The sequence below is a fragment of the Esox lucius genome, chromosome 5, assembly GCF_011004845.1.
Source record: "Esox lucius isolate fEsoLuc1 chromosome 5, fEsoLuc1.pri, whole genome shotgun sequence".
Classification (NCBI taxonomy): Eukaryota; Metazoa; Chordata; class Actinopteri; order Esociformes; family Esocidae; genus Esox; species Esox lucius.
The window spans coordinates 12703771-12730374 of NC_047573.1; the positions used below are offsets into that span (position 1 = coordinate 12703771).

The 26604-nt window shown below is 41.3% G+C and overlaps 1 protein-coding gene across 4 annotated transcripts in view; it reads left to right on the forward strand.

The window, feature by feature from the left end:
• prkg1b (protein kinase cGMP-dependent 1b) overlaps nucleotides 1-26604 on the forward strand; it is a 141098-nt gene that overhangs the window by 17392 nt on the left and 97102 nt on the right. For all 4 annotated transcript variants that reach the window (XM_020046261.2, XM_020046262.2, XM_020046260.2 and 1 more), the window contains exon 2: nucleotides 1800-1966. In XM_020046261.2, coding sequence (XP_019901820.1) covers nucleotides 1800-1966 — 167 coding nt within the window. The remainder of the gene's footprint in view (nucleotides 1-1799; nucleotides 1967-26604) is intronic.

Below are 26604 nucleotides of genomic sequence, written 5' to 3' on the forward strand. Positions count from 1 at the left end.
AAATGTTGCTGTGATTTTCAAGCCAGATCTCACGGATAGAGAGCTTTGCAGATATTGATTGATGTTTCAACCACCCACCCCCAAGCCCACCCCTGCTTCCAGCTGATTTTTTTTTTATGCATAGAATAACTAAGTTCACCTTTTCAAAGACAGAGAGAGGATTATTTTAGGAAATACTTTGGATATTGCAAATATGTTTTCGGTCCTCAGTCGTGAAGTGGAAGGCCACACGAGCTCACAGGATGGGAATGCTAGAGTGCATAAAACGTGTCCGTCCATGGTTGCAACACTCTCTACCGAGTTCCAAACTGCCTCTGGTAGGAATGTCAGCACAATAACTGTCAGGTGGGAGCTTCATTGAATGGGTTTCCATGACTGAGCAGCAGTACACCTGCCCAAGATCACTGTGCGCAGTGCCAGGCGTTGGCAGGAGTGTTGTTAAGTCATTGGGCTCATGAGCAGTTCTTTGGAGCGGTCTTTGGAGTGATGAATCACGCTTCACCATCAGTCTGACAGACGAGTCTGGGTTTGGTGGCTGACAGGAGAACACTACCTGCTTGAATGCATAGTGACTGTTAAGTTTGGTGGGGGAGGAATAATGGTTAGAGGCTGTTCTTCATAGTTTGAGCCCAAAGGGAAATAATAATGCTACAGCATGCATTGAGATTCTAGACAATTCTGTGCTTCCAACTTGTGGCAACAGTTTGAGGAAGGCCCTTTGCTGTTTCAGCATGACAATGTCACCATGCACAAAGTGAGGTTTGTATAGAAATTATTCTTTTTTAAGATCGCTGTGGAAGAACCTGACTGCCGTACACAGAGCCCTTGACCTGAATGCAAGGAAATCCTTGCAGCAATGTTCCAACACCTAGTAGAAAGGTTTTGAGAAGAATGGAGGTTGTTGTGGCAGCGGAACGGAGAACAACTTCCATATTGATGCCCGTGATTTTGGGAGAAGTTCGACTAGCTGGTGTCCGCCTACTTTTGTATTGCATACCAATCACATTAAAGGCGCCCTGAATGGACCATCTGACAGTGTCTGTGCCATGTGTTTTTCGTCTAGGCTTTGCGGAAACAAAGCTATGGACATTTAGTAATATCAATGTTCAAGTGGTGCCAGTGAAACTGCTAATGCCTTGCATCTGAGCGTCATCTCACAGCTGTTTGTGCCGTCGAAGGGCAAGCAGCACCAATCTAGGAGCTCACTTAGGATTTGCTGGAACAGATACCCCATCATGAACCATCCTCCCACATGAGACAACATATTCCCAAAGAATAAGGCTGTATGATTTTTAAAGTGCCCACTCTCTCTAATATCAGCACGCTATGATGATTATGGTATAGTGAAGCCAGAGTACATCTGAAGCTGGTATTTTACAGCACATTGTAGGGTAGGGCCTCTTAGGGCAGTAAAAAGGCTTTATCATTTTTCTAGCCTCCCAATATATAAAGAAGTGCTGGTGTGCAGATAAGAATTGGCTCTATTCACAGGCGTTAAATGGAGAGCTGCAGTGAAGTTCCTAGTAATGGGGGACTTGTCTCCAGTCTGGGACTGTTTTTTTTCTCGACACTCACAAATAGGGTTATTTATTGAGGAAGATTTGTGGGTCTTTTTCAGGAAAATATTTAAAATAAGGCAAATGTTTAGCCACTGCAGATTCCTTTGATGGGACTTCTTCCTATGAACAGCTCCATTTGCTAATCGTTATTAATTCAGTGATTAATTTCCCCACTTTATTCAAGCTTCAAGACCTGAATGTTAATATTTGCTAACACATCTCTTTTTATTCATTTCACAGCTCCAAGGACTTAATCAAGGAGGCCATTCTTGACAATGACTTCATGAAGAACCTTGAGCTTTCTCAGATCCAAGAGATTGTTGACTGCATGTACCCAGTTGAATATGGCAAAGACAGCTGTATTATTAAAGAAGGAGATGTGGGCTCCTTGGTGTATGTGATGGAAGGTAAGCATTCTCATCTACGTTGACCTCCCATGTTGAAGAACACTCAACCTTGTTGACTAGAGTCCTCTCGCATCCCACAGGACAACGAGCCTTGACTCTTTTAAATAGGCTCTCCTTTAGTATTTCTGAAAGTAGTGCGAGTGAGCTAAAACGGATAGCCCAGAATTACATAATGCATCACATTCTGTGTGTTCTCTACATCTTTCTCTCTCTCGCGTTTCTGCTGAGCCACTGAGTGGTCATGTCCTTCCAGCAACCTTATTTCATAACACCAGAGGTGGTACAGGAACCAAGACAGCCAACTCAAAGACACTTTGCATTTTTGGAACCTAGACTGGGTCATCATACTGACCCCACCCCTTTTTTCTGTGTGGAAATGGGTCCCACTCTCGCCCCCTTTGCGAGGCTGGGGAAATAAACTGAGCAGAATGAAGCTTGCCTTTGAGTGGGCTGTCTTGGTTTCTGATATCACTTGGCAGTTCTTTCACTGCAACTTGTCAATGTGCATCTTGCTAAATGTCGCTCAAATGGCAATGGTGTTTAAACTCATTGAATTGATCTTGAATTGCCAGTGGGCTTGTGGGTCAAACATTCAGTACTCAAAATGGCGCCACACCTTTCAAAGAAGTTGCTTTCAAACGAAGCATTTCTTGACTAATAGAGGTAAAACAACAATTCTGCTGAGACTGTTCTTTATGCATGTATGAACTATGGTCTCATCCAGTCCAAGGTAATTAAATAAAGATAGTATTTAACAGTAGGTATCACCCCTTGTTTGTCCTTTAGAATACCCTTGCAGTTTGAAAGACCATCTAATGCACAGACCCACTGTAATACACAGTCTCTAGTTAAAGAAATAGGGAAATTAATACTATTGTAAATTAAGTACTGTATCTACCCAGAATTAAGACCTTCTGTGCCCATCGCTCTAATTCATTAGCAGTTTAGTTAAGAACAGAGGTTGGCTGGCCTGACCTAGATTTCCACAAAAGAGAATAGATGGTCATCTGCTGGGTTGTTATCCACTACTTTGTCTCTTTGTTTGAAACCAGGCTTCAATGAAGGAATGGACTGAATCCATCTATACGAGGGAGAGGATAGAGTAGTGTTTATCATGGTTAATGTCAGCTGTACCTTTCCAGTTTGGTGATACAGTTTCTTAACCACTCTGAAATATAATATAATGCTCTTTCAGCAGAACCAGAACAAGAAAATGGCCAGTGTGTCACTTAATGCTTTAGCCATTAGCATTTAGCAATTATTTTTTGTTCCAAATTGCTTTTGTTTTAATATTGAAAGGTTCAGAATCTATAGAACATTGTGGGCCACTTTAATAAAAGATTCTGTTCTGGGAGGAAGTGGTAGATTTTTTTGGCAGCACATGCTGTCTCTGGGTACCTTCTGATGGCAGTAGGACAAGTATGGCATTAGTCATGTAAACACATTGCTGTGCTTATCATAGTCGGGAGTAAAGTCATAATTAAAAACATTTAGTTTTCTTAGCAATTCGTTTTTATTACAAATGTAAACACTTTAACTGTCATTATAGCAAGGTGTTTTAGCTGCGCTTATGACAGGACCAGCCAAGAAAGCCTCTTGCTAATTGAAAGTATGCAGGATTTGGAATGCAAACATTTTGCCCTTTAAATTACATGTGTTAACTTCATCGAATAATCAAATTTAGTAGAGCATTTATTTTGTTACAGGGTGTGTGTATGTATGTATGTGTATATAAATATATACACCTGTTCAATTTCTCTTTAATGCAATCATCTAATCAACCAATCACATGGCAGTTGCTTCAATGCATTTAGGGGTGTGGTCCTGGTCAAGACAATCTCCTGAACTCCAAACTGAATGTTTTGAATGGGAAAGAAAGGTGATTTAAGCAATTTTGAGCGTGGCATGGTTGTTGGTGCCAGACGGGCCGGTCTGAGTATTTCACAATCTGCTAAGTTACTGGGATTTTCACGCACACCCATGTCTAGGGTTTACAAAGAATGTTGTGAAAAGGGAAAAACATCCAGTCAGTCCTGTGGGCGAAAATACCTTGTTGATGCTAGAGGTCAGAGGAGAATGGGCAGACTGATTCAAGCTGATAGAAGAGCAACTTTGACTGAAATAACCACTTGTTACAACCGAGGTATGCAGCAAAGCATTTGTGAAGCCACAACACGCACAACCTTGAGGCGGATGGGCTACAACAGCAGAAGACCCCACCGGGTACCACTCATCTCCACTACAAATAGGGAAAAGAGGCTACAATTTGCACAAACTCACCAAAATTGGACAGTTGAAGACTGGAAGAATGTTGCCTGGTCTGATGAGTCTCGATTTCTGTTGAGACATTCAGATGGTAGAGTCAGAATTTGGCGTAAACAGAATGAGAACATGGATCCATCATGCCTTGTTACCACTGTGCAGGCTGGTGGTGGTGGTGTAATGGTGTGGGGGATGTTTTCTTGGCACACTTTAGGCCCCTTAGTGCCAATTGGGCATTGTTTAAATGCCACAGCCTACCTGAGCATTGTTTCTGACCATGTCCATCCCTTTATGACCACCATGTACCCATCCTCTGATGGCTACTTCCAGCAGGATAATGCACCATGTCACAAAGCTCGAATCATTTCAAATTGGTTTCTTGAACATGACAATGAGTTCACTGTAGTGAAATGGCCCCCACAGTCACCAGATCTCAACCCAATAGAGCATCTTTGGGATGTGGTGGAACGGGAGCTTTGTGCCCTGGATGTGCATCCCACAAATCTCCATCAACTGCAAGATTCTATCCTATCAATATGGGCCAACATTTCTAAAGAATGCTTTCAGCACCTTGTTGAATCAATGCCACGTAGAATTAAGGCAGTTCTGAAGGTGAAAGGGGGTCAAAGACAGTATTAGTATGGTGTTCCTAATAATCATTTAGGTGAGTGTATATATAATATAATATATATATATAAAAATAAGGAACATGGATAACCATATATGTCATATAAAATCAAGAGACATTTTGGTGTGCAAAAATGATTAAAATCTATAGATTAAACTTTGTTTGTTACTTTGTGCTGAGACAATAACAGTGAGGGCAGCTGCTGGATGGAACATTTGGTCCAGCAGATTTGAGCTGCTCTTTCTGGTTTATATTTGGGAAGGATGTCTATATATCGTCAAGATTGATAAGCTATACGGCATTTCTTTTGCCGTAGATATCAAAACCTCCCATCAATGCCAATATCAAATTCCACTCCATGTGGCACCAACCCTTATCATTGGTTGCCATGGGTTGCCATGGGTTGCAATCAATCCACACGCCAAAAACCTTTTCCCTCGTCAAAGTATATTTTAGTGAGACAAAATCTTTGCACACTGGCACAAAATAAGTCACAAATAATCTTTACTCAATCCTGGAGGGATTAGTTTGCACTGTATTTTCATAGTATAAGGTAAAATCTGCTTTTGTTCATTTTGATAACATGCCTCATGTACTCCAGGTCTACTGAATGCCATGAGTGGAGCTTAGTCGCTCTGTTACTGGAGCTCATCTGTATTCAACTGCACTGTGGTTTGGCTCAGAGTAGTCCCGAAGAAGATGGTCAAGTTGATTTTCAGAGAGCCGGTGTTGGCTTGAACTGTCATTGAGCCACACTGCCATTGATTACAAGTAAGCAAGACAAATACCCTAATCTGAGCACAGGTGCCCACGATGGCTGAACCGTGATGAGCAGGGATGGAAGCTGCCTTAATGCGGTCCAAGGTGTCCCCGGCGATACAGGAAGCCATGAGGAATCAGTGGATGACAATAGGAGGAAAACATTTTAGAGAACCACTTCTCTTGTCTGATGGCGTTCACCTTGAATATGTCCCCTTAACTCTCTGTTCTGAATATGCAGGTGTCGGGGGAAAAGATATATCTGGAAAAAAGGACATTCTTAATTGTTCTTTGAAAATGATGATGCTAATTTGAGGAATGTTGCATTTGTGTGTTAGCAGAGTGTTTAGGTTAGCTGCTGATCGGCAGCTGACTGTCTTGCTTATCTTCAGGCAGCTCCTCAAATTAGCATCATCATTTTCAAAGAACAATTAAGAATGTCCTTTTTTACAGATATGTGTTTTGTATTGAAAAACTCCATAAATTATACCCACTTCACTGTGAAGGACTGTACTTTCTCCAAACACACTCAGCTGTGCTGTAGTACTAGTGTGATTTCACATCTATTTGTTACTATATTAATCCAGTTGGAACATTTGGATTTTATATGTCTGGGACTAGTAGTTGTAGCAGCAGGGCATCTTGCTCCGTGCGAGATTGACTACAGACACCAGAAACCAAATGTGTTCAGGAAAATTTTCTTTTAAAATGAAAGCTTTTTAATCAGCAATAATAGCCTATTTGAGCCTTCTGGGCAGGGACACAAACAATGGTACATCTATCTGTCCTACAGAATCAGAATACAATGTTGAGCTGTGCTACCTTTTATTCTGGAATACAGCTGAGCTTTGAGAATAGATACAGTACCAGACAAACTGTTCTATTAGTAAAAATACTCTTTTTATTTGTACCATTTTCCACATGGTAGAACGATAGTGAAGACATCAGAATTATGAAATAACAAATATGGAATCGTTGTCCTACTGAAAACCAAATGATAGTCCCACTAATCATAAAGGAGATAGGATGGCGTATTTCTTCAGAAAGCTGTGGCAGTCATGCTGGTTGAGTGTGCCTTAAATTCTGAATGAATGACTGACAGTGTCACCAGTGAGGCACCCCTCACACCTCTCTTGTCATGCTTCACAGTGGGGACCACACATGCGGAAAGCATCCGTTCACCCGCTCTGTCTTATGAACACGTGGCGGTTGAGACCAGAAATCTCAAAGGACAGATTTTCACTGGTCTAATGTCCATTTCTCATGTTTCTTGGCCCAAGCAAATCTCTTATTGTTAGTGTCTTTTGGTAGTGTTTACTTTGAGGCAGTTTGGCCTGATCCAGGCAGTGTCTTCAATGTGTTGATTGAACTCTGTGAAGCATTTATTTGGGCTGGAATCTGAGGTGCAGTCAGTGGACGATTTCTGAGGCAGATGAACTTATCCTCTGAAGCAGAGGTAACTCTGGGTCTTCCTTTCTGATGGCGGTCCTCATGAGTGTCAGTTTTATCATAGTGCCTGATGGTTCTTCGACTGCTCTTGTAGAAGCTTTCAAAGTTCTGGAAATGTTCCAGATTGGTTGACCTTCATGTCATGAAGTAATGATGGCCTCTCATTTCTTTTTTTGCTTATTTGAGGTGGGACAGACCAAGTGAGAGAGATTTGTGAGCCTGTTTGGATTTTTTCTCTTTCTGCACATATTTGACCTAAACTGTGATTAGATCTTCGTCTAAGACCTAATCATAAATAAGTACAGTTCATTTTTTTGTTTATGCAACTGACCAGCATTCAATGTCTGTTTTAATAGGGATGTCAACCTCAATTAATCAGTTCAGCACAGTTGGCAAGAGTTTTTAGTATTTTGTCCAAATAATGAGAACATCAAGCTTGTAAGCACACTGGAAGCATTTGCATCTTTCTCTGTGTGTGGGTGTTATGTGTTTACATTTACATTTTAAGTCATTTAGTCGAAGCTCTTATCCAAAACCACCTACGATAGTGAGTGGATACATTTTTGTATTGGCCTTATGAGGATTCTTTAGAATTGTTTAGAAACATTTTATGACTCAAGACATCATTCACCAAATAAATATTATAAATAAATATTATATTAACACATACGGTCCATTTAAAACAGTACTTGCAATTTGTGACAGTAATTACATGAGCTTGATACAGTATTATTGGCACATGACCTGGGATTTCCTATGATGTTCAGTGTAGGAGAACTTATTACCTTCTGACTACTCAAGCATCATATTGTGTTTGGATCCTTCAGGTTTTTCTTTTTCTTCTATAGCTCAAACCTGTTAAAATCTGAGAAATAGACCAGTGGTTGGTACCTATTGATGCAGATAAACATGACAAATGGACACCCCATAAATGTGTAGTTTAAACAAGTTTTAATCAAGGTTTAAAAGGAGTTTAAAGTCCAGGATATGCTGGCTCATTGGGTTTCATGGCGAGGTCCAAAACATCATTTGGATTGAATACATCTCCTGAATCCTACATCTATCACATACATACTTGATTAACGATGTATTAACCATGAACACGACGCTTGACTCTTTATCTTTACTCTGCGTTTAAATCTTCCTAGACCTAAAAGGGTCAAGGTTCCATGGGGCCGTGAACGATATTCAATATCATTGCAGCTGTCAGTTGTTAATGGCCTTGCCATTGTGGTGGCCTTCTCCCTGCTGCTGGACATTAATGAGAAGAAATACCCCAGCTGATGTTCCTGTTTTCCCATGAACTGGCGCTATCTGGCGCCGGACAAAGAAATAACAAGGAAATGTTGTGAAACCGATTGAAATTCGAATCGAGCACGGCTAGCTAATGAAGTGCTCGCCTCACCGAGGAGCGGAATATATGTAGACAGAATTAATGTGTGGGATTGTTTGAAAATGTGGGCCTTCTGTGTCCCCTTTAGGAATAAACAACCTCAACCCTTTTCCAGTCTTCTCTGTTGGCCTGTTAAACCCACAGATGGGCTCCAAATATAATGTGAGATGTAAACAGGAAGAGGAAGTGATCTGAAGGAGATTCTGGCTAAGCCTGTATGTCTTTTTCTCAAATGGATTCAGCCATAAATAAATCATCAATTATTTTTTGGAAATGGCCACATTGTAATGAATATTGGCTTTCACAGATTACAAGTTACACTTTACAGTCATAAACCAAATGCATTCAAGATTTCTCAACATGGCTTTTGTTCCATAAGCAAGCTGCTGGATGCTAATCTTTGGCAATGTTGTCTATTTATCTCTAGATTAACCCACACAAGGCTATGATGACGGAGGCATGATTGAATTTGGACATGTCATTGTGTTTTCTGATTTCCTTTGTGTATGTGATTGCTGCTTCATTTTTCTTTTCAAGTGTTTAGCAGAATCTTGGCAGGTATCGCCATTTTCTGCTCAGACACCCAGATCTTCATATCCAGCCGAATCGGTCCAGAGTTGTTAGTGGCGGTTGTCTTGTCACATAGGCAATTGCCATGACCAAATTTTTGGCGCTACCTTACTTAAAAATGACCAGATTTAGCTACAACATAATAAAAATATATGATGTTCAGTAGGGAACAAGTAGGGTGAGTAAGGAACAAGGTGTTGGATCTACAATGCTAATGGTAAGAGTAGCATGCTGTGGGAAAATGGACAATGAGCGTAAAAAATTATATTTAAATGAAAATGAATACTTTTTACCATCCTTTGGAAACAATGAAAACTTTTTTTTGCTTTAATGCAAAATAACAATAAAGGCAGTAATTGTCATATCAAATAATTTTTCTGAATTATTTCGCAGAAGCTACATATGTCCTACAACTCTTTCCAAATGGATCTCTAAAACAATTGCATATATAAACAGAATTTAGTGCATTGGACCTGTATGTATTAATATTAATACAATTTTATGCTATAGATCTAATTATTTTAGAGTGTTGGAGGTAAATAAATTAGGGTACTTGAATGGTTGAATATGATAATGACAAATGTCTGTTTCTTATACTGGCTTTTAGGACAGCTGCTGGACTGAGAACAGCACATATCTGAATTGGCCAGGTGCTATGCATGCTGGCAGTCACATTTCTGCATCAATGCAAATGATTAATTCCAAGTTTCAACCAACAATGTTTTGGCAGCTAGCTGATTAAGAACGGTGTGTAACAAATGCGGCTTGTCAGCTTATCAACAGTCAAAAGCAGGTTGTACTTTTAATTGGAGTTCCAGTTTTAGTCTTTTGGAATCCAGTGTAAGCCGGGGAGAAATGTATTCTGCCTTAACAAGGAGAGCGCACCTCCCCTACCTTACCCTCCTCTCTATAGCTTCTCTGCCTCCCCCTCCTCCGCCTCTTCTTCTTTCCAGTTTTCTTTCCAGATACATGCAGCTTTGTCTCTCTGCTAAGTGTCCTGAGTTCCTTGTCTAAAGGTGTCCGTCCTTTACGAAGTTTCTTTAAGTGGAGAGCATCTCCTGTAAGGGGACATTTTAGAATGATAATGACTTGATCAATGTGTGCTGAATCCCAAAACGGGGCATGTCACATGAGCCTTACATTGGGAGTACCATTGTATTAGAAAAATGTGACATATTAAAGGGCACCAATCATCTTACTTTTAGAGCTTAACACACAACATGTGCCCTAAAACAAATATGCTATGGATGGGAATACCATGTTTTTTTAGGAAAGGGGAATATTCAGTATAGGCGAAAGGATACAATTGCGACTGTAATAAGCGTTCCCTGATGGAGGGAAGGAGGTACAAAACACTATGAAAGAGAATGTGCCCTTATCGTGTCTACCAGTGAGTACACACCTTTCCAATTCAGTGAGGTCTGGAGCCTGTAAAACCTGGACGATAACTGTTGATAGTATAATCATCACTTGGCCCTCATTCTCTGATTCAGGGTAACTATTAGGCTGGTCTCTACTTGTTATGTGCCGCCAACTTCCTGTCATCGGTCCCAGTCTTTGGGGTTGATGGCATCAATGAAATACAGCTTTCATTGATGCCATCAACCCCAATAAGTAGAGGCTTGCACAGAAATTCACCAGATCAAATATACACTGAAACACTGTCAGGCAGCTCTAGGTTTGCCCTGAAACCCAGTGAGTGAACATGAGAAAGCAGCATTGAGTTGTGAAGCACCACACGTTCTCTTGACTCTGCTAACACCACATTAATGTCCGTATTGGTCCACACCCTGAGTCTCCTGCCCTTTATAGGTGCAAGGGCTTCATTGATCTCCTTTGAAAAGCTTCTAGGGGATAGGGGGAGACACGTAGAAACTTCCTGAGATGGTGCTAAGTTGCCATATGGAAGTCCAAGTTTGTCAGATTGATTTGTACCAATTGTGGGAATTCACTAGCAGGTGGCAGACGGTGGGCATCCAAATATTGTAGACTTTGGGATATCCATTGAGGACCTGTTATTCTAGAATTGCACATACATTTGGACCCCTTTTGGGGACCAGGAAGTACCGACTGTATCAGCTGTACTGGGCCTCTAACATGGGTACAACTTGAATTCCCTGTTCCTGAAGGGGATACAAAATCTTCCTGAGAAAGGGCTCTGTTGCCATGGGGACAGAAGTGAAAATGCCTTGAGAAGGTGAGTTTGGAACTCACTGTAATTTGTCCTCATCGCCTAGGGTGACACTGCACATGCGCACCATTGGCCACAACAAACAGCCAGATCCAAATATGGAAGTTGATTTATTTTCAAGTTTATTTTCATCGTGTCTTTTTATGTTCCCAGCCCTCACTGTACCAATGCATACATAGTTAGGATTATTTATCATTTACAATATGTGCAAATAAATCTTCTAGAAGAGATTACATTAATTCAAAGGACCACTAGTGTTATTCCCAGGGCAACAGATGGACATGTTGTAGATGGAAAAATCTCCCCCAAATGTAATATAATAACTATAACATTTTTGTTCACATGCAGGAGATCTAACTGTTGATGCTTGTATTCCTCCTGATCGCATTTCCAAGTTTGACCAGTTTAGATTCTAAATTCGTTCTGTCTACGTTCTAAGGAGAAACAAAAAGGATAACAGGAAAATGTTTTAAAATTATTCTTCGTTCTTGGGGGAGTACCCCCACACCCCCCGAAGGTGCCCCCAATTTCTGACTGCCTATTTTGCCCTTGTAAAGGACCCATATATTTTCATCTTCAAGCAATTTTTGATTGTTGTTGCTGCATGTTGGTTTTACCATTTTAAGATTTGCATTAGTACTTTATTCATTTTTTTATTGTAGATTCTGACAGGGATGGGCAGCACTCAACCCTTTTATGACAAAATGTGTGCTTTGTAGGATTTGCTTTAAAACACCTAATATTTCTCTTCACCCATGGAAAAATGTGTAAACTTGCAGCAGACATTCTTTAAGCCTAAAGTGTTCTCTACACCCAGTGGTAACATGTGTAGAATTGCACAAACATTAGCTGTAAAATTGCTACATTTTCTATTTGCCCCATGGTGATGATGATGAATTCAGATTTGTTATGGCGCCCACCCGCATCAATGTTGCCCATCTCAGTTTGATATCTCTTGGGTGAAATGGTTTTTATAAAGAGTAAAGGGAACTTTCAGAGCTGGTTGAAGGCTGATTTAGATATTTGAGGGTAAGAGAGTCTACAGAGACTTCCTCTGGATGAGTAACTTAAAAGAAGTTAGCAGGGTGAAATTTTTCTTAGTGGTTAAAACAACCGTGAGGATTGAAAAATGTTGGGGAGAGTGAGTCAATATTACCGGTCAATGCATATTTTCCATTCAGAAACCTGTATATTAATATTTGTCCTATAAAACTGATAATTCAGCTGAGACTCTCCCCCCACATTTGACAATAAAACACACTGCTATGTTGAAGTACATGGTTATTAATAATTTTCCTTCATAACACCTGCTCTTTGAGGTGTACCTGAGTGACATAACCAGGCCAAATCTGTTAGCAAGTAAATTGTTATAGAGCCTACAATGGAATTAGTTATTTTACTTCAGGATAGCAAATACTGTGCATTTAGTGACATCCAATGTTGGAATTGAATTGACTCATTTGGAAAGCTAATAGAGTTTAAAATTGTGAAAGTAGATGAAGGCTGATAGAGAATGCTGCTGTCCAGCAGAAGCGTGGCAAGGCCAGGTTCAGGCTGGTTAAAGGTAGGGTAAAACTGGAACAGAAAATGAGGACTTAGCACCTCAAATATCCCAGAGATTTGTTATACTGTTCATTCTTTTTATGGGTGATTATGTCAAATTGTGAAAGAGACTTAGGGAACCGATAAGGTTAATGTTTCAAAGTTATTTTGGGGGGTTACATCCCTCCTTTGTAGCTCTCTAGGGTGCTGTTTATGCTGTTCTCTCTTGTGTGTATACCGCCCTCTGTATCCCTCTCAGGTATGATGCGTCAGTGCTGATGAGATGGGTGTGGTCCAATGATTACCTAATCAACCCTAAAAGGACCACTTTTGGGGGTTGAAGAGTGTACTGTTATGCTGTGTGTGCTTTGTTATATGTTAAAACCTATTACTTCTGTGGATCTCAGTTCCGAGCTGTCCTTGGAGGACGGCTAGGCAAGATACCCTAGGGTTTACACACTCCCGTAGATAACCTGCTGTCCCTTTGTTTGTTGTAGCAGTTAAGTTAGTTGTATAGGGTTCAGCTTGTGACAGGCAGGGTAGAGGTGTAGGGAAGACCAGGGCCCTTCTTCTTATTTATTTACTTTGACAGACAGCTCGCCCGGCCGTTCTCCTACCTGAAATGGAAAGCCTCTCTTTGTTGTTTGTTCTCCTTGTTGTTTATTTCCGAGTGTTACAGAAATAAAAACCCTGGGGCACGGCTTTTTACTACTTTGTCTGAGTTGTACTTTGTTGTCAGTGCTATCTCCACCATACATTTTTCTGCCCCAATGTGTTTACATGTGAACAGTTGCGTTCCTCTCCACTAAGGAGCCATAGGAGGGACGTAACATATGGGGGCTTGTACGGGTTATTTATGAGCCAGGGCCTGTGCTTGCACAGTGGTTGTGGGGGATGTGTGTGGTGTTCAGTTAGCTTACTAGTTGTGGTATTGTTACTGGTGTCATCATTGGCGCAGTTATTCATTGAGGCTCCCTCGGTGGAATAGTTGGGGAAATGTCGCAAGTTAAGCCAGAGTTAAGACGTTGTGTCTTAGGAGGGCTTGTGGAGAGGTATTGCCTTGGCAGTGGCACCAAGTCCTGGTCACACAGAAGGGATGGTGAACTTAATTAACACATCTCTGAGCAGTACGGACGAACATGATCAGGTGTGTTGATAAGGTGGGACTAATTCTCCTGCCAGGGATCAGTCTGAGGTAGTGGTTAAGACTCCCTTCATTTTTCCTTGCTTCGATCCCTTGTCTACTCCAGGATCAAGTCTGGACGCTCCAGATACACAGAGTATAACTTAGAGGTTCAGAATCTCAAGATTGAGGCTGACCTTAGGAGGCGGCAACTTGGATGAAAAGGTTGGCTTGGCTGGTTCTGGACAGGCCCCCCGTGTCCACGTCCTCTGCACTTTTTTTTTTTCACATGATCGAGCAGCCAACCATTTTGATGTTAGCAAGAACATTGCTTTGGTTCCACCATTCAGGGAGTTTGAAGTGGACTCTTTTTGTGTTTGAACGCATTGCAGTGCCATTGAATTGGCCCGAGGAAGTGTGGCCAATATTTTGCAATGGAAACTATTTGGCAAGGCACAGGACGTGGCGCCTGCATTGTCCCCTGATGATAGTCTGCTGTATGAGTGTGTGAAAAATGCTGTCCTTGTGCGTATGAGTTGGTTCCTGTTGGTTCAGCAATCAAAAGAAAAACCCAAACAGAATATAAGTGGTGTTTGCTCATGAGAAACTCACTCTTTTTGATAGGTGGTGTGCTGTAAGTGCACTGACTTTGTGGGTCTTCGTGAGTTGGTGTTGCTGAAGGAATTCAAAAATAGTCTGTCTGATCGGTTAGTGGTTGGACTGAATTGAACCCTAGGGTTTCTTAACTAGACGTTCTCCAAGGACAGCTCAAAACTGAGATCCACAGAACTAATAGGTTTTAACATATAACAAAGCACACACAGCGTTAATCCTCTCTTTCTCAACACCCAAAAGAAGTGGTGCTTTTAGGGTTGATTAGGTGATCAGTCATCAGCACTGACGCATCACACCTGAGAACGATACAAAGGGAGGTAGACACACAAGAAAGAACAGCAGAAACAGCTTAACAAACTCTTAATTGAGACAAACACATATGGCAATGCATCAAAAATCAATAAGAGAAAAAAAATGTCTTGAGAAAGAGTATGCGCTAACACATTTTTGGACCCCTTAACGTGCTTGATCATTAAATTATAATTCTGCACAATCCGTGCCCAGCACATAAGATGCTGGTTGTGGTTGTAAATACAATCAAAGAAAACTAACGGGTTGTGGTCTGTGAACACGACCACAGGCACAATTCTGGAACCAACATCAGTTTAAAAAAACTGCGGGGTAAGAAGTAAAGCAAGGGTCTCTGGCTCATTGGTGGAATACCGGACTTGACACTTTTTAAACCTACAGTGGGGAGAACAAGTATTTGATACACTGCCGATTTTGCAGGTTTTCCCACTTACAAAGCATGTAGAAATCTGTCATTTTTTATCATAGGTACTCTTTAACTGTGAGTGACGGAATCTAAAAAATCAATCCAGAAAATCACATTGTATGATTTTTAAATAATTAATTAGCATTTTATTGCATGACATAAGTATTTGATCACCTACCAACCGGTAAGAATTCCGGCTCTCACAGACCTCATTACCTTTATTAACTCCACCTGTTTGAACTCGTTACCTGTATAAAAGACACCTGTCCACACCCTCAATCGAACAGAGTGCAACCTCTCCACAATGGCCAAGACCAGAGAGCTGTGTAAGGACATAATTGTAGACCTGCACAAGGCTGGGATGGGCTACAGGACAATAGGCAAGCAGCTTGGTGAGAAGGCAACCATGCAAGATTGGTGAGGGGCTCCATGCAAGATTTCACCTCGTGGGGCATCAATGATCATGAGGAAGGTGAGGGATCGGCCCAGAACTACACGGCAGGACCTGGTCAATGACCTGAAGAGAGCTGGGACCACAGTCTCAAAGAAAACCATTAGTAACACACTGCGCCATCATGGATTAAAATCATGCAGCGCATGCAAGGTCCCCCTGCTCAACCCAGCGCAGGTCCAGGCTAGTCTGAAGTTTGCCAGTGGCCATCTGGATGATCCCGAGGAGGAATAGGAGAAGGTAATGTGGTCTGAAGAGACAAAAATATAGTTTTTTGGTCTGAACTCCACTGGCCATGTTTGGAGGAAGAAGAAGGATGAGTACAACCCCAAGAACACCATCCCAACCGTGAAGCATGGAGGTGGAAACATCATTTTTGAGGTTGCTTTTCTTCAAAGGGGACAGGATGACTGCACCGTATTGAAGGGAGGATGGATGGGGCCATGTATCGCGAGATCTTGGACAACAACCTCCTTCCCTCAGTAAGAGCATTGAAGATGGGTCGTGGCTGGGTCTTCCAGCATGACAACGACCCGAAACACACAGCCAGGGCAACTAATGAGTGGCTCCGTAAGAAGCATCTCAAGGTCCTGGAGTGGCCTAGCCAGTCTCCAGACCTGAACCCAATAGAAAATCTTTGGAGGGAGCTGAAAGTCCTTATTGCCCAGCGATAGCCCCGAAACCTGAAGGATCTGAAAAAGTCTGTATGGAGGAGTAGGCCAAAATCCCTGCTGCAGTGTGTGCAAACCTGGTCAAGAACTACAGGTTACGTATGATCTCTGTAATTGCAAACAAAGGTTCCTGTACCAAATTTTAAGTTCTGCTTTTCTGATGTATCAAATACTTATGTCATGCAATAAAATGCAAATTAATTACTTAAAAATCATACAATGTGATTTTCTGGATTTTTGTTTTAGATTCCGTCACTCACAGTGGAAGAGTACCTATGATAAAAATGACAAACCTCTACATGCTCTGTAAGTGGGAAAACCTGGAAAATCGGCAGTGTATCAAATACTTGTTCTCCCCACTGTATGAGAAAAATTCAATTCCCACCTCATCCCCCTGTAACAGAACTGCTCCAGGATTTTTGAAGTCAGGGCCAGAGAGAAAAGGGAAACTACACAGAAGCACTTTAATTGTGTCAAAAGCACCCTGACATTCACCCGTACACAGAAATGATACATCTGGGATTATTAGTCTGGTTAGTGGGGCTCCAACCATGAAAAAACAAATGGCATTTACCAGCCATACCCAAAAATCGCTGCAACTCTTGTCTTGTGGTAGGGACTGGAAAAGCGGATATTGCAGAGACCTTTGCTGCCTCCAGACCCAGCTTGTGTCCCCAGGTAGGTAACAGTCGCCTTATGAAATTCACATTTTGCTAAGTTTGAGCTTAACTAAGCTTTGGCCAGATGAGTAAAAACAGTCATTAGCGAATTCACATGGCCTGCTCAATTAGAGGAATGAATGGAAAAATTCATCGAAGTAAGCACAGCAGTCAGGGACATCAGCAAGGACTTGGTTACTTGAGTACTGGAGAACACTGTCCTGGGTAACAAAAGCTGAAATCTCAGATGCTTGAGAAGTTAACGGAACCTGCCAATAACTGTAAGTAAGTCAAGTTTATTTACATAGACAGCAGAACAGAGTGTGTCAACACAGTTGTCAATACATGGCAATGGAAACAAATCTGGCAGTGTAACTGCATTTACCTTCTTGTAATCAGGTTTTGGTATTAACATGCACTGGAAACTCCACAGACATGGACTTGGTCTGCAATTGGTCTTTTTATTGAGTTGACAAGATACGCATGTTGCTTGATTGGTGAAGCATTGCCAACGATTGCGTCTTGCTCCAGGACTGTAATGTGACTAGGAATGTCACCAAAGAGACAAAGGAAATCCTGAACTAGGTACACTATCAGTTTTCTGTCCCTTGTCCAAATGAACGTGATGAACTGGAAAAGCTACTAGTGTATCTGAAGTACACAGACGTGCACTCTGTTGAGAAGCATTGCGTAAAATTAAGCCATTGGGCTGCAAGGAACGACACACAGCCTTTCTATTATAATGACTCTTCATCTGCTTCTGAATGGAGGACAGCATTTCCACTGCTATAGCGCATGTGGAACGCAATTGCTCACGGACGTGACTGACATAGTCTAACACCCTTTGAGGAAGTAGACACATCCAGCAAATGTTCCTTCCGGACCTTTATTGGTCCTCTGACTGTGTGACCGAAGATCAACTCGGCTGGGCTGAACGCAATAGATTCCTGCACGGTTTCACAGATGCCAAATAATACAAAGGCACACCTTCATCCCGGTTGTTCTTAGTGTCCATAGAGTACTTTCCGCAACATGGACTTCAGGGTCTGGTGCCACCATTTTAGGGCATCTTGACTCTCCGGCTCGTAAGCGTTGTATACCTTGTGAGTGATGGTACAGATTTTAAGCGCCTTTGCAAACAAGTTGGACATAAAATGTGTGCTTTGTTCTGTCTGTATCATTTTTGGCAGACCAAAAGCGTCAGAGCTGATAAAACTTCCTTTGACGAAATCTTACAAAGTGGTATAGCCTCTGGATATCGTATAGCAGCATTCATAATAGTTACCTGATTTGGTTTTAGGTAATGGGTCAACACAGTCCACTATAACCCTTTCAAACGGCTCACCCATAATGGGAATTGGGTAGAGCGGAGCTGGTCGAATAACCTGTTAAGGTTTTCCCGAGAGCTGACCAGAATGACAGGTCTTACAATAACGAGCCACATCCCCTTTAAACTCGGGCCCAAAAAAATTATGCAAAACACAATCATATGTTTTTGTAACCCCCAAATGCACTGACCATGTACAATCAGGAGCCAAACACTTGTTGTTTAAATGGAGCTGGCATATTCTGAAACACTAAACTCTCAATATTATCGTCACTCTTCCGTGAGGTCCATTTCCATACTAGTATCCCATCCACTAGTAAATAGGCTACCATTTGCATCATAGCTTGCTCTTGGATTACCACAGCGGAGTAATACTTCTAGGATAATATTTCTGAAAACTAGGGTCTTCCTTTTGAGCTCTACTCAAGTTCTGTCGGTTAACTGGCAATAAGGACTCCACAGTGGTTCTCTGGGGATGAGGGAGACCAACAGGATGTGTCATCCTGACTAAAGATCAGGGCAAACGCCGGGTCATATCGCCCAGTCGACATGTGCGCGCAGTTCAGTACATGCTGGAACTAATCGGCGCCAGTGGACTTTTCAGGGTTGTCAAATATTTCTAATGCAGGCCTCACCAGAACTCCTGCAATGTCACTCTCCATGACCAAGGTCATCCCTTTCACAAGAAGAGACGTTTGCGGAGCTACTTTGAAATGTCCACTAACCAATTCAGACTCCCGAAACACATAGTTCAAGGGTTACTGGCCCAAATCCCATTTCAATAACTTGCAACAGAACCGTGTACCAACGAGACGAACCATCAGACCAGGGCAACACATCCGAGAGGATCACGGACTGTGATTCTCAGGTGTCTCTCAATATCCTAATGGGAGTTTTGAAATCGTCAACTAAGGATACAGATCCAGTAAAAATAAAAGGATCATAACGGGGATCATGTGACTGACATGACCCCAGGGTTTGCTTGTGAGCATTAGACAGAGTCTTAACTAACCCTACCGTTTTAGCGGAAGGAGGGTAGCCGGACAAAGACTGCCTACATTGCAGCTTCAAACAATCTGCCAACACGTCCTTTTTCGGTGACAGCAAAAGCATTTACAGTCTTCAATAGAGCGAGGCATTCGGTATGATATGATACACCTTTTTATGTGATGATCCTGCATTTTGATCAAATTAGATACTGCGTTTGGATGGTATTTTCTCCACCAACTGCCACATCCAATCTCCGTTTTAATGAATGCACTTGGAATATTTCAGTAGTTTAAAAGTTAAGAATCAAAAACAAAATGGTCCGACTTAGAATCTGGGCTTTTTGTGTATGGTGATTTAAAATGGTTGAGTATTGGAAGGCTATTCAACCTCGCTGGATCTTTGCCAACCAGATGCTGTAGATGCTGCTAGCTCTGTGCCTTTGTCTTATAATTGGCAGGTTCACAGTGTTAGGCCCAATACTCCACACTTAACTGTCAATTAAGTGGACCTGGCCAACTAGAGGCAGCAGCACTAATGTGGAGATTGAATCCAAATTCATATGCAGCAAGTGCCTTTCCTGCTTGGGAAACAGAAGTTTTTTGCTGTTTATAATTCAGGCTATGTTTCAAAACAGAGTCCTTTCACACTTCTGAAACTACAGGTACAGTATATGTCCTGCTTTGACCTTTCGATGGAAAGAAAGTATCCAAACAGCAGTATGACAGGAAGATTGTAAGGCCAGAATATCAGAGGGATATTCTGAGGGAAAGAGAATGTAAATGAAAAATAATGGTAATTTCTGAGTGGGAAATAGGTCATTGTGCCACGATTCATTTCCCAGTCAAGTCACACCGACCGTACCATGGGCAGTGCAAATTGTCCCAGCACCATGTGATTTGGGAGAGATGATTAGCAAGGGATGTTTTCTTACATCATGCTCTAGCATGGAGCCTGCAACCTAATTGTGGTCTTTATCCAGTTGATCATTGTCTTCTTAGCGTGTTGGTTCAACATGACTTCCTGGTTGAGCAATGAGAGTTATTAGGAGCAGAATAACGTGGGGGTGACATGTCTCAGAGGATGCATGTTGGGATCTTTGATTCTCCAATGCCCACTGAGAGTTTCTGCAATAAAATAAATAAATAAATAAAATTAATTAAATACACAGTGATGGTAACTAGTCAGAAAGCTTTCATAACAACATTTGCTTTTTGTTGTATTATAATCATTTAGCCAACACTAAATATTTGTTTTCCAATCATAATCTTCTGTAATTTGTCTGCGAATACTTCTGAAATAAACAGATTAAAGTCGCATTAAAGTCATTACTTTGACACATCCCACAGCAGACGGAGAAGTAGATTAAACGCTTTCATGAAATTCAGCCGCCACGTCCAACTCCTTCAATATGTAGCAACTCTCTTATGATCAACTCTCCACCACCTTTTCATCCATTCATCTCCATTCTGCTATTGTGCTGGCACTCGCCTGTGACCCAGAGAGCTGCATTAGTAAAAAAGTTGTTAATCAGTAATCATGCAGTTAGATAACGGAGTAATTAGAGATAATGATCTTCAGCTTACTGAAAATGTTTTGGGTTTTTCTAATCATAATTTCTTCAGTCATCTGTTTGCCTGTGGCAGGTGTTAAATAACTGAACGCCACGGTCATCAGACATCAGTAGATAAGTAATGATCTCACATCTTTCATCAAATGCTTTTCTACTTCTATGCACTGTGTTAATAAATACTGAATGAAATATACTGTATGTAAAGCCTTTGCAATTCATTCGCTGACACACTTCACATGCTGCTGGTTGTTTGCGGAGAAATGTACAAATAGCTCATTGAGGGAGCCGGTGGGGCTTATTGTATGTATGTGGGGAGAATCTTGTACTGTACATATATAAACATTACATTATCTCCACTTGGGAAGGCTATGTCTACTGACACATTAGTCTTGGCTTTCTCTCTGCTTGGCTTGATCATTTGCCAAACATTTGAAATAACACAATGGGGTAAAAGCATTGTGGATAGTTTTACTCTTTGCTGTATACTGACTTATTTAGGGAAAGCTTAAGCTGCCAGCTACCAGACAGCAGGAGGTTTACTGGCTTGTTTTTTTTTCTCATTGGCAAGTCACCTTCACCCCTTATTTCTTCAAATGGCTTTTGGAATAGCAGGGGGTTGGAAAGTGGGTGGATGGGGGGATGCTTTGTGAGAGTGGATTTAATAGCCTGTTGGTTGCAGAGAGGGAGCTCAGTGCATTTATTTAATTGTAGTTTCTGATGTGTGCAAACATCCAATTGTCCATTATATAACTCTATGGCTTCACAGCCTTAACTCCCACCTAACAGTTAGTGCCTGTTTGTGCATATATGCCTTTATCTTCAAATGTAATTTAATATTGACTTGGAAAATTTACAATAGAAGGATCAATGAAATTTCTAATGTTTGACATTTCAACATCTGGCATACAAACCTTACAATTAGAAAATATCTGCTTCCTTCCAATTCTTTCTAGGTTGTGTGTTTTATCTGAAGAAGAAAAAACGTCTGACATATTTTCTGTTATGGGAATGAGGCTTTATTGAAATGTATTAATAGCAAACCCATCAATGGCAGATCATTGACAGATATTGCACAAATGCCAGTGAGCATACATATCCAAGTGAATATGCAGATTACATTTCACTGCCAATGTCTATGAATATTTTGCAGAGGACATCATGGATATTGGCTTCAATGAGCAGCTATAGTTATTAGGCAATTCTAGTTACATCAAACATGTTACTGCTTGCCTCAACAACATGATTATATTCCAGTTGTTTGTTTTCAACTAACAGTCTACTACACAGAATATATATATATATGTTAATTTCTTTTTACGTTTCCTGGGCAGAAATTTGTATTTCCACTTCCGTGTTCAATTAAGTAAACCACATTTCTGTACTGTTCAGTCTTGTTTTGATTGGGATATATTGACACATTTTTCGGGAAAATTTTAGATGCATTGTCCCTTAAAAAAAAAAAAAATAAATCCCAACTTTTGGTTACATAAATAGTTCTATAACATGTGAAGCCTCAGGAAAGGGTTTGGTTTTGCCAATGTGTGTCATAAAGTCTGGCAGTCACAGAGCTACAGGCAGGAGACTGACTTCGTTTACCTCATCTGTTGGGTGCCTGCTATATATAGCTGCCTTCCTACTAGGTCATTGTTGTGGCTGCGTTCGCCATTTGAATAGGGCTGAATATAGTTTACATGTGTAAAACAGGCGTGGGTCCAGATCGTATCACAATCTGCTGTATATTTCCCTTTCCTGTTTCACACAACACCTCCACAATGTTCCGGAGAGAATTCAGACAAACTCATGCTGTACCACATTAGAATTTAATTATGGGTTCCTAGTCCTATATTTGGAATCTCACTGAGCGCAAAAAGGCATCTTTCAAATTATTTTGATCACTGGGTAAGAACATTAAATGGTGCTTGACTGTTTCCTGCTTGATTGTAGAGAAACTTTCCTTGGGTAAAACCATTTGACAGATCTGCCACATCCTAACTACCTACAATGATTAATGTCCCAATCAGATTGCCATGTGGCATCGCAAAGCCAACTGTTGCACATGAATACATAGTACGCTATGGGCCTTTTAACCCTACAATATAGGTATCATAAGAACATGTCATATATCCAAGGTCAAGATTCTGATCAGCATGTTTGAATTTGTTTCTTTTTGTATTACCTTTATTCATACAGGCATATCAACTGAGATCAAGGTCTCTTTTCATTACAACAATAGAAATGTACAAAATGGAAATAAGACATTAAGAAACAAATATTATAAATTAAGATCCTATAAGAAACATCTTTCAACCATTAGCTATGTCACCAACTCAGTAATGTGTGTTTTAAAAGACAGATTTTCATCAAATTTTCATCTTAGTCATATAGCAGATGGTTTTACCCAGAGTGACTTCCAGTAAGTGCATACACTTTAAAAGAGCTAGGTTACCGAACTGCACAGTTTAATGGTAAGTGCATTCTACCAAATGAATTAGTTATTGGCAAAGGTCAGTGCTGGAAGTAAACATAATACATAAAAATGTAACAAAAGACAGTGGAACTTTTCTAACTCGTCTATGAATGGTGAGTTTTCTGATGTGTTTTGAAGATAGGTAGAGACTCTGCTATCCTAGCCTCCAAGTAAAGTTGGTTCCACCAATAAGGTGCCAGGACAGAGACAAGAGGCAAGTAGCTACAGTTATTAATTTGCTTATATTTGATATACCCTAGGCAATATTGAAGCCTATGAATATACATCAGGACTGTAAAAACTCATATCCCTCGATTCCTGCCCACAATCATCTCTCAGCATCTGGCTTTACGTGTCAATGCAAACTCAAACATGTAAATTATAAAGTCTCTATCTGTGTAATTCTCTCTTTCTGGTGGAGTAAAAATGCCCTCGCTCATCTGAACAGTCCCCACAGAGATACATTAGATTAATCTCCCATTCCTTGTTGAGTCTCTTTTGACCCACTGATAACAGTCTTCAAGTGGGGTAATATAATGCGTTGCCCTCACAATCCACCCACCAGATCTCGTCTGTGATCCTGTCTATATCAACTAGAGCCTAGGTGTCAAACCGATTCCACAGAGGGCCTTCTGACTGCTGGTGAGGGGATATCCTGACTAATTAGTGATCTAATTAATCAATCAAGCACAAAGTACGTACGAATACTTTCCGCCACTCCGCCCCCTGTGGAACTGTTTTGACATGTTGTTTAGTGCAATAATTCTCTAACCTCTGCTCAAAGACACCCATATTTCTCCATGTTTGGCTGTTATAAGCTCTCCCGATACACATAGGCAAGGGTTTGATAATTTGTCAATGACTTGGTTAAGGTGTGCTGGCTTTGGAATAGGAATAGCTGAAGTATAGGAGAGCAGAGCTGCATGTCTGACTGCACACTGAGAGTATGAGTGACTGGGCCATCGATCCAATGCTTGCTCCTAGATTAAGTCTCTCTAGATATAGCGGGCAGGCACTTAAAGTATGAATTTCTCTGGGGTTCCTCTTCTGAAGGGTTGTGTTGGGCACTCTGGGATGCCCTGAGCGGTCCCGTGTGTGTGAAACATCTCCAGACCATCCTTGGGTACCTGCCGTATATCTTTATGCAGACAGAACAGTAAGATTGCCGTTGTTGTTTTTGGGTCCCTTTCTTTCTAAATACTTTCAGTGTTCTTCACTATATTTCCCCACTTATATTAGAGGTTTGGTGGCAATGCGCTGTTGATGATGATGATGATAATATTTCAGTTGTAGAGCGTATTGCCTACTTTCAAGGCGCACAGTCAATGCAGTATGGATTGCATCAGTGGTCATGGACAATGAGCCCAGCAGATCTCAGGTCCCTTATAAAGAATTACAGCTAACGCCCATTGTACATGCCCGGTTCCATGCGGTTATTACTTGGCCCGTTTAGCCCCTCTGGTGCCCTGGTGATTCGTTTATATTGGTGGATTTTCTTTTGAAGGATTCAGTGACAGAACGCCGGTTTGATTAAAATACCTATCTAGTCCTGCCCATTGTCTCGTGGAGGCATAATGTGCCTGCTCATATTTATGAACGCCAAGGCCATTTAGGATATTACACAATTGAACAGGGTCTCCTGAGAGGTAAGTGAATCCCAAGCTTTTCTGGCAGGAAATATGATGACGACTGATACAGAGGGCCCGGATGCTGTGCAGACCTAAATGCAAACGTGACTGAGACCCAAACTCTGTTTGTATTGTCTTCCATGCCCTCCATCCTTTTTCTCATATTGTGCTGTCCCCCATCACAGATAAAGCTGTCAGGCAATGATGGATATCTAATTAAAGTGTTGTGTTGGAAGGCGTCCGCAGCAAGATAACCTGCCCCTTGCATGAACACCATTACTTCTTAGAGTTGCTGGTTTTAATGCCGGCATCTTAGAACCCCAGCATATTCCTGTGGCCCAGGTTTTTGCATTTTGTTTTGAAAGGTGAGTTACTGAAGAGCAGGGATAAGATCAGAACTCATTTGAAGGGAGTAGATAGGGGTACATATTTCCTCCTCCAGCTGATAAAGGAGCTGCCAACTGATGAGGAAAATAATCCCACTGGAATCCTTATGGAAGAGAGGATGTTGACGCTGTGTAAATCCTTCCAGCGTTTTGGTCAGTTCATACTTGCTTAGATCCAATGTGCTGATGACTTCCACACATCTATAGTCAGTGAACCACAGGAGCCATCGAACCAGGTCAACAGATTGTTTTGTGTCTGCCCTCCCTGCCGGAGGAGCTTTTGAAAGGAAAGGTTCTGGTTGTTCAGTATATTTACTGAAAGAATTGTGAAACTCATATAAAAAGATGAGTGTGTTGTGGTAGGAAAAGCTGTAACCATTTCAATCTTGAGTGTGCTTCTGGAGGGATGACAGAGGTTTACATTACCCCCCCCCCCCCTCTCCTGAGGGTTGACAAGGGCCAGATTCCACGATAGTATCTTAGGACTAAATTCATTGTGAGAACCTTTGTAGGAGCATACTCTTTGAATGATGGGATGCAGTAAGCTGTTGAATGTGGGTACAATTGTGACAACTCTGTAATTCATACACCAAGCCACCTCAATGCATTTTCAGCCAAAGGGATGCTAGTTTCTCTAGGACCTTTTGCCAGTATTGTGCAGTTCATCATCCTAAGACATGGATTCCAGTTGAGAAAGCTGATTTCCATCCTATCAGCATCGTCATATTCTCCAACGTACAGACACATTCTCTGCGTAATGTTCAGTCGTTAAAGGAGTAATGCTTTTTTAAAACAGTCAGGCCTAAGTTCCATTGCGACCAAGAAAGCCTGCCCAGGAAAATGTGCAGTTGGCTTCGATTAGAAAATGCCAGTTCTTCCTCCGGTGCAAGTCAGTGAACTGTGAAACCTGTTGCTGCCTGGTGAATCACCCGTGTGCCAGAAGCTCATCCATCAACTGTGAAAACAGATTTTGGAGCCTAAGGGCATAGCACTGCTGGATATTCATCTACTTCCAGTCCTTAACATTCCTGTAATACTTTCAATATCCCATTGTGTATTGCTTTGTAATGACTAAACCTAATCTGTTTTGGTAATCCATTTCCCTAATAAATGTTCTCCCTAGCCAGTGTCCCATTTCCCCTTTTGTCGGTTATGGCAGAGTCTGCACACCTTCTGTGTTGATTCCTCTGTGAACTCTGTGCTCATGTCCTGTTAAAGTAATTATTTTAGACTTTCATTCTA